This window comes from Enhydra lutris, unplaced genomic scaffold, assembly GCF_002288905.1.
Source record: "Enhydra lutris kenyoni isolate GAN:26980312 unplaced genomic scaffold, ASM228890v2 scaffoldscaffold163, whole genome shotgun sequence".
Taxonomy (NCBI): domain Eukaryota; kingdom Metazoa; phylum Chordata; class Mammalia; order Carnivora; family Mustelidae; genus Enhydra; species Enhydra lutris.
Genome location: NW_019154247.1, coordinates 187,539 through 199,412, shown reverse-complemented (window position 1 = coordinate 199,412; position 11,874 = coordinate 187,539). Strand labels below are relative to the sequence as shown.

General features: G+C 35.5%; 1 protein-coding gene and 1 pseudogene across 1 annotated transcript in view; one reads left to right on the top strand and one right to left on the bottom strand.

The window, feature by feature from the left end:
• Positions 1–612: 612 nt before the first annotated feature.
• Positions 613–1,041, bottom strand: LOC111140099 (annotated as a pseudogene).
• A 1-nt stretch (position 1,042) lies between these two features.
• The window catches only part of LOC111140098 (cylicin 1), a 116,848-nt gene continuing 106,016 nt past the window's right edge, over positions 1,043–11,874 (top strand). The window contains exon 1 of the mRNA XM_022492480.1: positions 1,043–1,077. Coding sequence (XP_022348188.1) covers positions 1,043–1,077 — 35 coding nt within the window. The remainder of the gene's footprint in view (positions 1,078–11,874) is intronic.

Below are 11,874 nucleotides of genomic sequence, written 5' to 3'. Positions count from 1 at the left end.
CAAAAGTTTCAATTTGTACACAATTCTTAACATATGTGCTGAAAATCTTAAAAAAATCAGTTGTAAAGTCATTCTAGTGAACTTCTGGCTTAAAATTTGGAGACACATTTTCATTAACAATATATCAACTAAAAAATATCTTCAAATGTTGATACACTGTTATGTTGTTGAGTCCGACTAATTAATAATTAATATAATATAGAGTACATACTCAAATTTTCAATCTTGTACACCACATTAATAAAGTTACTAGGAAAACTGGATCACCATGACCAAGATGTTACATAGTGTACAAAATTCAGCCAGGGAAAGTGAAGATCAAGGAGTAAAACAATTCCACCAAAATAACATGGGAACAGGAGTAATTTAAAATGTTCAAGATATATTAAATGCACAACTGACTTCAAATTGCCATTTAATATGATTTGTATTACAGGATATAAATACTAACTCATCTATGAAATGTTAAGCTGACACTCAAGACAATCAAAGCCTCCCATATCCAATATACCACTATTTTCTGGTTGTAACAAAAAATAAACAACCAGAAAGTTATTTCACCTCTTAAAAAAACTATACCTAAAAAAAGGCAAAAGGTGGATTCTCTCCCTCTCAAAATTTTTCTAGAGCTACTAAGAAACTTGCATTTACAGAATAGTTGATAAAAATATTCCTCTGGATTGTACAAGAGAGGAGACAAAGACCACTGATAAGACATAGTATATGATATTCATCAGACTTGGCTTCTTTCTCTCCTGCTTCATTAGAGGTTACACTCTCCTCCTCTTTAGTTACTCCTTTTCCTGTAAGTAACTCTTCTTTCATTTCTTGGTTAGCCACTTCAGCCTGTTTTCCTTTTGGTCCCCCATCCCCCTTTGTTTCCACTTTCTTTGTTGCCTGAAGATTTATTCCTTCCTGCCACATTCTCTGACTTTTTTGTTTCCACTTTGCAGGAGCACATTTGACTAACAACTTCACCAATCTCCTCTTGGGCTCCTTCTTCACCACCCCTTCAGTGGAGCTGAACTTTCTCTTGGGCATCATGGCAATAGGGCTGGCACATGCTGGGTGCCTGAGGTCCGTGGGGTACTTAGAGCCTTCATGAAGCTGGGCTCTATACTGTTTCTTCTTTATCTTTTCAACTATGGATGAACACTTAGGTCGCTTCTATATCTTGACTATTGTAAATAATGCTACAATAAACTTGGGGTTGCATATATCTTTTTGCATTAAGTTTTGTATTTGGGGACATAAATACCCAATAGTGGCATTATTGGATCATATGGTATTTTTATTTTTTTTAATTTTTTGAGGAATCTCCATAGTATTTTCCACAACAACTATACCAATTTACATTCCCACCAAGAGTACACAAGGGTTATTTTTTCTCCACATTTTCATCAACACTTATTAATTATTATAATTTTGACTTTAGCCATTCTAACTCATGTGAGGTGCTTTCTCATTGTGGTTTTGATTTGCATTTCCCTGATGACAATGACTGACGTGGATAAACTTTTCATGTGTCAGTTAGTAATCTGTATGTCTTCTTTGGAAAAATGTCTATTCAGGACATTTTCCCTTTTTAATCAGATTGTTTAGTTTTTTGGTCTTGAGTTGTATGAGTTCTTTATATATTATGAGACTGACCCCTTATAGGATATATCATTTACACATACCTTCTACCATTAAATAAGTTTTCTTTTTGTTTTGTTGATGGTTTGTTGTACAAAACTTTTTTTTGATATAGTTATAATAATTCAATTTTGCTTTTGTTTCCCTTTCCTTAGGAAATCTATATTTTAAAAAATGTTGCTTTGGTTAATGTCAGAGAAATTATTGCCTGTGCTCTCTTTTAGGATTTTTATAGTTTCAGGTGTCACATTTAGGTCTTTAATCCATTTTGAATTTATTTCTGTGTATGGTGTTAGAAAGTAGTGCACTCTAATTCTTTTATATGTGGTTGTTAAGTTTTCCCAACACCATTTGATGAAAAGACTTTCTTTTTATCATTCTATATTCTTGTCTCCTTTGCTAGATTAATTGACCATATAACTATGGATTTATTTCTACTGTAAGGCATTCTCCAGTTTCTTCTATGCTTTTTTCAAACCGAGCTAGTATCTTTATAATTGTTGATCTAAACTCTAGTTCAGACATTTTACTTATATCTGTATTGTTTAAGTTCCTGGTGGTATTACTTCCTGTTCTTTTGGGGTGAATTTTTCTGTCTAGTCATTTTGCCCAGAAAAGGAAGGAGGAAGAAAAAGAAAGAAGAAAGAAAGAAAGAAAGAAAGAAAGAAAGAAAGAAAGAAAGAAAGAAAGAAAAGAAAAACCCAGCTGTGACAACAACAACAAGAACTTCAGGAAGTGTTTCTGGTGTATACTGTGTACACTCTGTTGTTGTGTTTTAGCTGTTCTTTCCCACTGTTCCTTCTTCTACAGAGTTCATTCTTGCTTGTAGTGGGGAGTGTTTATACCTTTAAGTACATGTGCTTTGATTTGTTTGTCAAGATAAAGCCATGAAGAAAAAAGAAAAGAAGAAAAAATTAAAAGAAACACAAACAAACAAAAACCAAAAAGTCTGATCCAAAACAAGAGAAAAGAAAAAGGAACCAAAATGTGAAGAAACAGACAAACAATAAACTATAAGCCTGAGTCTAAAAAAATAAGAAAGAAGGAAGACCAAAAAAAAAAAAAAGAGTAAGGAAAGAAGAGAAAAAAATAGCTAAATACCCTCATCTGAAAAATAAGAGAAGGTAACAAACAAAACAACATATGAAAAAAAGACTATATGCCTGATAAAAAAGATAGAGAAAATAATATATATAGTCTAATATATTATTATATATTTATATATATTATCTATTATATTTTTATATATAATGTTTATTATATATAATAAAGGATAACAAATAAATATTAGAAATAGAAAAAAAATTAAATTAAAACGTTTTTAAATATCAAGAAGAGAGGACAAAAAAAAATGAAACAAACCTGTCCTATTTCCACAGGAAGCTGTTATTTTAGAGCTTTCTTTAATCGGTAGATTTGGTGCATGTGGGGGTCTGTTGATCTGAGGGAAAGTCCTGCTAGGCTGGATCAGAAGCTGACTTGCCCCTGAAAAGATGCTTGAACCAGGTGCAAGGGGGATGGGGTTTAGTGTAGTGGATGCCAGCCTCCACTGGAGGCGCTGTGTTTCTCTCTGAATTCCAACACTGCTGTTGGGCGGGGGGCAGAAAGGGGTGTTGGAGGAGGAAGAATATGGCATCACCCTACCTTCTTGTCCCTAGGGAGCAGAACTCCCAGCCACCGTTGTTCAGGAGGTCCTATTAAAAAAGTGTGAGCAACCAATGTACTATATGGTGGCTAACTGATCATCATCATCATCATCATCATCATCAACAACAACATAAAAAATTAAAAAATTGAAACTACCAAAAAAATTAAAAAGTGAACAACCCCTTGTGTCCAAGGGTTTTGTCAGTACCCTTCCCTTAACCTGTGTCCGGGCCGATGGCATACCCAGAGCCACAGATCTCCTGAATTTTATCTCTGGCAGGTGGCTGGGATTGCAAACACCAAGTTTTAAATGGTCTGACAAGTTGGGGATCCACTCCCCTATCCTGGAGGAGATGCTGGTGCATGCCGAGAACTGTCCCATCCCTCCCCCAAAAAAACAGTCATACAGTGTGTATACAGAGGATAGAGTTTATCGTAAAGCTCAGTGAAAAGCTGGAACTAGGTTATTGGCCGTCTGCCTGTGATTCAGTCCCCTACCCTATTCTGTCCCAGAAAAGCCGTCACAGTGGCACACACAGAGAGGTTTAAGCTTTTTGTGGCTCACATTGAAAGAAGATGTTAAGAGGTTTTCTTACCTCTGCACACACCTCTGACTCTGCTGTTGAACACTGCTCAATTGCTCTCAGCTGGACTTTTGTCTTTGGAGAAGCGAAATACACTTTTTCAAATGCCCTCCAGGAAGGGGAGTAATCTCTACCTGTGTGACTCAGGGGATCCCCTAACCAAAGCTAACTGTATTGTCCCTACCCTCCTGGACTCTTTCCCACTTTCTTCTTGTTCCTGACTTTGCTCCACAAAAAGGATTCCCTTCCCTTCACGGCCACATGACTTTCCTCACCTCCAATTCATGGCTCAGAACCTCACATTGGCCACATTCTCTCCCTCCAATTGTGCAGATTATTTCCTCAATCCTCAGATCATTTCCCCAGTTGTTTGAAATAGTTGAATGTTGATCTAGCTGTATTTGAAGGATGAGGCAGGTTCAGGGTCCCTCTACTATACCGCCATCTTAACTCTTCTATTATGCCACGTCTTTATCCATTAAACAGTCAGTGTAAATTTCAGCACTTTCCATAATTTGATCTTTCATCCATTTAAAATTTATTTTTGTGTATAGTGAAAGAAAGTTTTCCAGTTTCATTTTTATGCATGTTGCTGTCCAGTTTTCCCAACATCATTCGTTGATGAGACTGCCTTTCTTCCGTTGGATATTCTTTCCTGCTTTGTGGAAGGTTTATTGACCATATAATTGTGGGCCCATTTCTGGGTTCTCTGTTCTTTTTTTTAAATTCAATTAATTAACATGTAATGTATTATTTGTTTCAGGGACACAGGTTGGTGATTCATCATTCTTATATAATATCCAGTGCTCATTACAACACATATCCTCCTCAATGTCCATTATCCAGGTACCCCATCCCCCACTCCACTCCCAGCAACCCTGGGAGTCTCTTATGGTTTGTCTCCCTCTTTGGTTTCATCTTGTTTCATTTTTTTCCCTCTCATCCTTTATGATCCTCTGCCTTGTTTCTTAAATTCCACATACCAGTGAGATCATATGATAATTATATTTCTCTGACTTATTTTGCTTAGCACAATACCCTGTAGTTCCATCCACATCATTGCAAATGGCAGCATCTCAGTTTTTTTAATGGCTGAATAATATTGATATATATACATCACATCTTCTTTATCCATTCATCCACAGATAGATTAGTTGACATAGAGTTAAGGGTCCATTTCCAGTTTCACTATTCTGTTCCATGGATCTATGTGTCTGTTTTTGTGCTAGTACTATACTATCTTGATGAATACAGTTTTGTAATAGAGTTTGAAGTCCAGAACTGTGATGCCTCCAGCTGTGTTTTACTTTTTCAGGTTTGCTTTGGCTACTCAGGGTCTTTTGTGCTTCCATACAAATTTTAGGACTGTATCTTCTAGGTCTGTGAAAAGTGCACTTAGTATTTTGATAGGGGTTACACTAAATATGTACAATGCTTTGGGTGCTATTGACATTTTAAAAATCTTTGTTTTTCCAATCCATGAGTATGGAATTTTTCCTCATTTCTTTGTGTCATCCTCAATTTCCTTCATAAGTGTTCTACAGTTTTCAGAGTATAGATCTTCCACCTCTTTGGTGAGGTTTATTCCTAGATATCTTATAGATTTTGTGCAATTATAAATGGGATTGATTCCTTGATTTATTTTTCTGCTGCTTCATTTTTGGTGTATAGAAATGCAACAAATTTCTGTATCTTGATTTTGTATCCTACAACTTTGCTGAATTCATGTGTGAGTTCTAACAATTTCTTGATGCAGTCTTTTGGATCTTCTACATAGAGTATCATGTCTGCAAATAGTGAAAGTTTGGCTTCTTCCTTGCCCATTTAGATGACTTTTACTTATTTTTTGCTTTGTTTTCTTTTCTTATTGCTGAGACTAAGACTTTCAGTACTATGTTAAACAGTAGTGGAGACAGTAAATATCTCTGCCTTGTGCCAGACCATAGAGTTAAAGTTCTCAGTTTTTCCCCACTGAGAATCATCTTAGTTGTGGATCTCTCATATATGTCTTTATGATGTCAGGTTATGTTCCCTCTATCCCTACTTTGTTGAAGGTTTTTTTTCAAGAATTGATGCTGTAATTTGTCAAATGATATTTTTTTTCTATATCTATTGAGAGAATCATATGGCTCTTATCCTTTCTTTTATTGATGTTGTATACCATGTTGATTGATTTGTGAATATTGAACCAACCCCTGCAGCCCCAGAGGGGAAAAAAAAATCCTACTTGATTATGCTAAATAATGCTTTTATGTACATTGGATTCAATTTTATAGTAGTTTGCTAAGGATTTTTGAAAGTTTGCCTACAGGTTTATTGATTTTATTAATTTTTAAAGAAACAGCTCCTAGGTTAATTAATCCATTTTACCGGTTGTTTGTTTGTTTGTTTGTTTGAAAGAATTAATAAAATCGATAAGCCCTTAGCCAGAATTATTAGAAAGAAAATAGAACGGACCCAAATAAATAAAATAATGAATGAGAGAAAAGAGAACAGAACCAATAAATCCCACTTGTGCGGCACCTAGGTGGCTAAGTTGGCTAAACATCTGCCCTAGACGCAGGTCATGATCTCAGGGTCCTGGGATTGAGCCCTGCATCCAGCTTCCTGTTCAGCGGGGAGACTGCTTCTCCCTCTCTTTCTGTCTGCTGCTCCCCTGCTTGTGATCTATCTCTGCTAAATAAATAAATAAATAAAAATTTAAAAAATAAGTCCCACTTGATCATGATGAACAATTTTTTAATGTACTGTTGGATTTGATTTTCTAGAATTTTTTGAGAATTTTTGCAAGTCTGGCTAGGGGTTTACTGATTTCATTAATTTTCAAAGAACCAGCTCTTAGTTTCATTGATCTGTTCTACAGATCTATTGCTGTTGTTGCTTCTTTGAAAGAATTAAGAAACTTGATAGTCTCCTAAGCATACTTATAAAAAATAGATAGAAAAGACCTAAATAAATAAAGTCATAAATGAGAGAGTAGAGATCACAACCAACATGATGGAAATAGAAACAAGTAAAGACGTATTATGAAAATTATATGCCACCAAATCTGACAATGTGTAAGAAAAGGATAAGTTTCTAAAAACATGTAAATATCAAAACTGAAACAGGAGGAAATACAAAACTTAAACAGACTGATATCAGCAAAGAAATTGAATCAGTAATCAGAAATCTCCCCCCAAAAAAACCCAAACAAACAAAAACAAAACAAAACAAAACAAAAATGTTTAGGGCCACAGGGTTTCACAGAAGAATTTTACCAAATATTTAAATAAGAATTTATATTTACTTTTCTCAAACTATTCCAACAAATTGAAATGGAAGGAAAACTTCCAAGCTTGTTCTCTGAAACCAGCATTATCCTGATTCCTAACCCAGACAAAGACCCCACTAAAAATGATAACTATAGGCAAATATCCCTTCTGAACATGGTTGTAAAATTTCTCAACAAAATATTAACAAACTGAACCCAACAGTATGCTAACAGAATCATTCATCATGATCAAGTGGGATTTTTTCCTGAGATGCCAGGGCAGTTCAATATTTGCAAGTCAATCAACTTGTTGCACTACGTTAATAAAAGAAAGGTTAAGAAACATATGAACGTCTCAATAGATGAAGAAAAAGTAGTTGACAAAGTACAACATCCATTCATGATAAAAATTCTCAACAAAGTAGGTTTAGAGGGAACATACTTCAACATAATAAAGGCCATATATGAAAAACTCAAAACAAAGACCATCCTTAATGGGGATAAACTGAGACCTTTTCTTCTATGGTCAGGAACAAGACAGGGAAAATGTACACTCTCACCACTGTAATTTAACATAGTACTGGAAGTCCTAGTCTCAGCAATCAGACAACACAAAGTAATAAGAGGCATCCAATTAGGCAAGGAAAAAAAAATCAACTTTCACTATTTGCAAATGATATGACACTCCATATAAACAACTCAAAAGATTCCACTCAAAGATTGCTAGAACTGATACAGTAATTCAATAAATTCTCAGGATACAAAATCAACATACTGAAATCTCTTGCATTGCTAATTATTGTCCCAATAATTAAGGGACAGGAAAAGAAACCAAGGATTCAACCTTTTAAATCAACCTTAACAGTTGTGCCAAAGTCCATGATACCTAGGAATAAGCCTAACCAAAGAGGTGAAAGATCTGTACTCTGAAAACTATAAAACACTAGTGAAAGATATTGAAGAGGACATAATGGAAAGATATTTCATGTTCATGGATTGGAAGAATAAAGAGTGCTTAAATGTCTATGTTACTCAAAGCAATATATACATTTAACATAATCCTTATCAAAATATCACCAGAATTTTTCACAGAGCTAGAAAAAACAATCCTAAACATTGTATGGAACCACAAAAGACCCCAAATAGCCAAAAGAATGTTAAAAAAGAAAAGTAAACTTAAGGCATCACAATTCTGGACTTCAAGATGTATTACAAGGCTGTAGTGGTCAAGACAGTATGGTACTGACATGAAAACATACACATAGATCCATGGAACAGAATTAAAAACCCAGAACTGGAACCACAACAATATGGTCAACTAATCTTTGATAAAGCAATTAAGAATATCCAAAGGGAAAAAGACAGTCTCATCAAAAAATTGTGTTGGGAAGGGTGAATGCCTGGGTGACTCAGGTATTTAAATATCCATCTCTTGATTTTAGTTCAGGTCATTCTCTCGAGGTCATGAGATTGAGCCCCAAGTGGGAGAGGGAGAGAGTAAATCTCAAGCAGACTTCATGCTCAATGCTTTGTCTCATGTCCCAGGGATCAGGACTGGAGCCAAAATCAAGAGTTGGACATTCAACCATTTGAACCACCCAGGTGTCCCCAGAAAGTATTATGCTAAGTGACATCAGGCAGTCAGAGAAAGATAGATATCATGATTTTGTTCATATGTGGGATTTCAGGAACAAAACAGATGAGCAAAGGAGAACAAAGAAAAAGAGAGGCAAACCAAGACACACTCTTAACTATAGAGAACTTAACTATAGAGAACAAACTGATGGTTACCAGAAATGTGATCAATGGGGAATGGCTTAAATAAGTGATGGGGATTAAGGGGTAACGTTGTCATGAGCACTGGGTATTGTATGTAAGTGTTTTATCACTTAATTATATACCTGAAAGTAATATTGTACTGTACATTAACTGGAATTTAAATAAAACTTTGAAAAAATTAAAAATGATTGCTTCCTCTCAAGGGACCAAATGTATTGGGGAGATAAGTATGAATAATACATATTCTGGGTCACTCTGCAACAAAAGAAGAGTCTGATCTACATGTCCCTTTCTCGAGGCTAATGATCAGTTTGCCGGCAGAAGGAAGTGGTTTGAATAATGAGTCAGACTGGAGTAGACCAGTGCTAATGTTTAACCAAAGGACCAGCTCCCTCTCTAGGCACAGTTTGTATTTGCAGAAAATTTTAAGCCTTGCAGGAAGGTTTACATCATTTTTCCTTATAATATTTCTTACAGAAAAATTTGCTGAGAGGAAGATTTCACATTCCCAATTCTATAATGTGGGAAGAACATGAGCTTTAGAGTTAAATATATCTAAGTTTGACTGCTAGTTTGCTCATTTTGCTCATTGGTTGGCAGTAAGGAAGATCCTGAATTCTCTGCCCTTCAAATGAGGAAATAATATTTGACTCTCTGATATAATGTACAAAAAGTATATGGAACTTAGTGGGTCTTTATGTACTGTTTAATAAACAAGGTTCACTCTGGGCTTAGCATTATTATCTACCATTTACAAATAAAGAAATTGATGTTTTAAATTTAAATTTTAAATTGGTAAATTCCTAGAGAGTATTATTGTGAACTTAACAAAGACCTAGTGTAAGCAAATTACCCACTTGGAGCAAAGAGGGTATCTGATATTCTTCAAGAATTGCATCTGTAGGCTAACCAGTTTACATCAGATTCTTCATAAAGAAAGGGGGCCACAAAGTTGGCAGGTTACATTTTCACATTTGAAAATCAAGGACAAAATTATCATGCAACTTAACATATCAGAGGAAGCAGGTGATTAAAAGCATGGGTTTTGGAGCCAAAATTTTGTGTTCAAATCCCAGGTCTGCCATTTACTATCTGTGTGGCCTGGGCCACAGGTCATATTACTTAACTTGTGTGAGTCTCAGTCCCTCCATTTATAAAAAGGAGAGTATAAAATCTACCTGGAAGTGTTGTAGCTGGATCACACCTATGCACGAAGAACCAATTTCTAATTTTCAGATATTTTGTTAACTAGATGTTAAACATAGCCATTACTAAAATTTGAATGACATAAACTTAAAGCTAAATAAATTGTATTAAAGAAAAAGTGTCAGGGCACCTGGATGGCTTAGTGGTTGAGCATCTGTCTTCAGCTCAAGTCACAATCCCAGGGTCCTGGGATCAAGTCCTGCATTGGGCTCCCTGCTCAGTGGGGAGCTTGCTTCTCTCTCCCTCTGCCTACCACTCCTGGTTGTGCTCTGTCTCTCTCTGTCAAATAAATAAATAAATAAATTCTTAAAAAAGAAATGTTTATTAAATGCAAAGTGCTTATAGCAGTGCCTAAACCCATAATAAATACTCAAAAATATTGTTGCTATTACTAGTAGTATGAGGAGATAGAGGAGAAAGAAGAGGACTACTAGTAGTAGTAGTAGTAGTAGTAGTAGCAGCAGTACTAAGTAGGAAACATGCTTACAAGAATTTGTTAACATTTATGGTAGACAGAATTCTAAGATGGTCCCAATACCCTTTCTTCCTTATGTACATGTCTTGCACAATCCCTGGGATTATGACATGTCTTGTTCCCAGGATTAAGCTGTGTTTTATGACACTATTCAATTTAAGATAGGGAGAATATCTGGGTGGGCCTGATCTATGCACATAAGCCTTTCTATTCTAAGTGTCAGAGACAGAGCAAGTCAGAAGTTTGAAACATGAAAAGTATTTGATGCAACATCATTGCTGGTTTGAAGACTGAGGGGCCTACATACCAAAGAATGTGGTTGGCTTCCAAGAACTAAGAGCAGTCCCTGGCTGACAGCCAGCAAAGAAATAGAAACCAGTATTAAAACTGCAAGGAAATAAATCCTTTAAACAACAAGAATGAACTTGGAAGTGGATTTTTCCCCATATGAGAACTGAATCCCCCATGCAAGAACTTAGCCTGGCAAACACCTTGATTTCAGCCTGTACTTAGAACTTAGTGTCTACCCAGCAGTCTAATTTACAGAATCTGTAATAAATGGATGTTGTTTAAGATACTAAGGTTGTGGTGATTTGTTATACAGCAATAAAAACAAACTCAATACATTTCTTCACAATTATTTCCTTTTTGTTATCTCATTGCTTTTCTAAGTGTGAATTATAGTAAAAAATACTAAAGTAAAAAAGCCATGAACTGTTCCATCATGCAGCAAGAAAAAAAGGAGCTGGAAGAGCTAAATATACCATAAAAAATGGGAATCTTTCCTGCACCATTTTTTCTACCCTCAACCTCTCTAAGTTCATAGTGCAGGTAATGAATATAGGAGAGAAGAATCTTATATCTATCTTCTCACCATATAGATCATAAGGTATTCCTCCTCTTAGAATCTGGCTGCCTAGACCAGGATCAACTCTGTTCTAGGGTGAAATTCAGCTTCTTCAAGTTGGTACCACAACTTCTGTCTTCTCAAACTCTACTGACTCAAATATGAATTCCACTTTAGAGTTAGGCTGAAGAAAAGAGGAAAGAAAGGGACCCCAGTAAGTAGAATGGTAAGTATTATCCTCTAAAGGAGCAGAAACTAGGCCCCATGTAGCATCCTGAAGCCTCATAAAAGCAAGGAAAAGGTAGAAAGGGAAAGAGTGCCGTTTAATCTAAGTTTGAGTCCTGAGGCTGAGTAGTAGAGAAACTGTGTGGGGTTTCACAACATATATATAGTAAATCATCTTAACATTAGTTATTGTAACTTATGTGAACATTAAATAAGATAATTT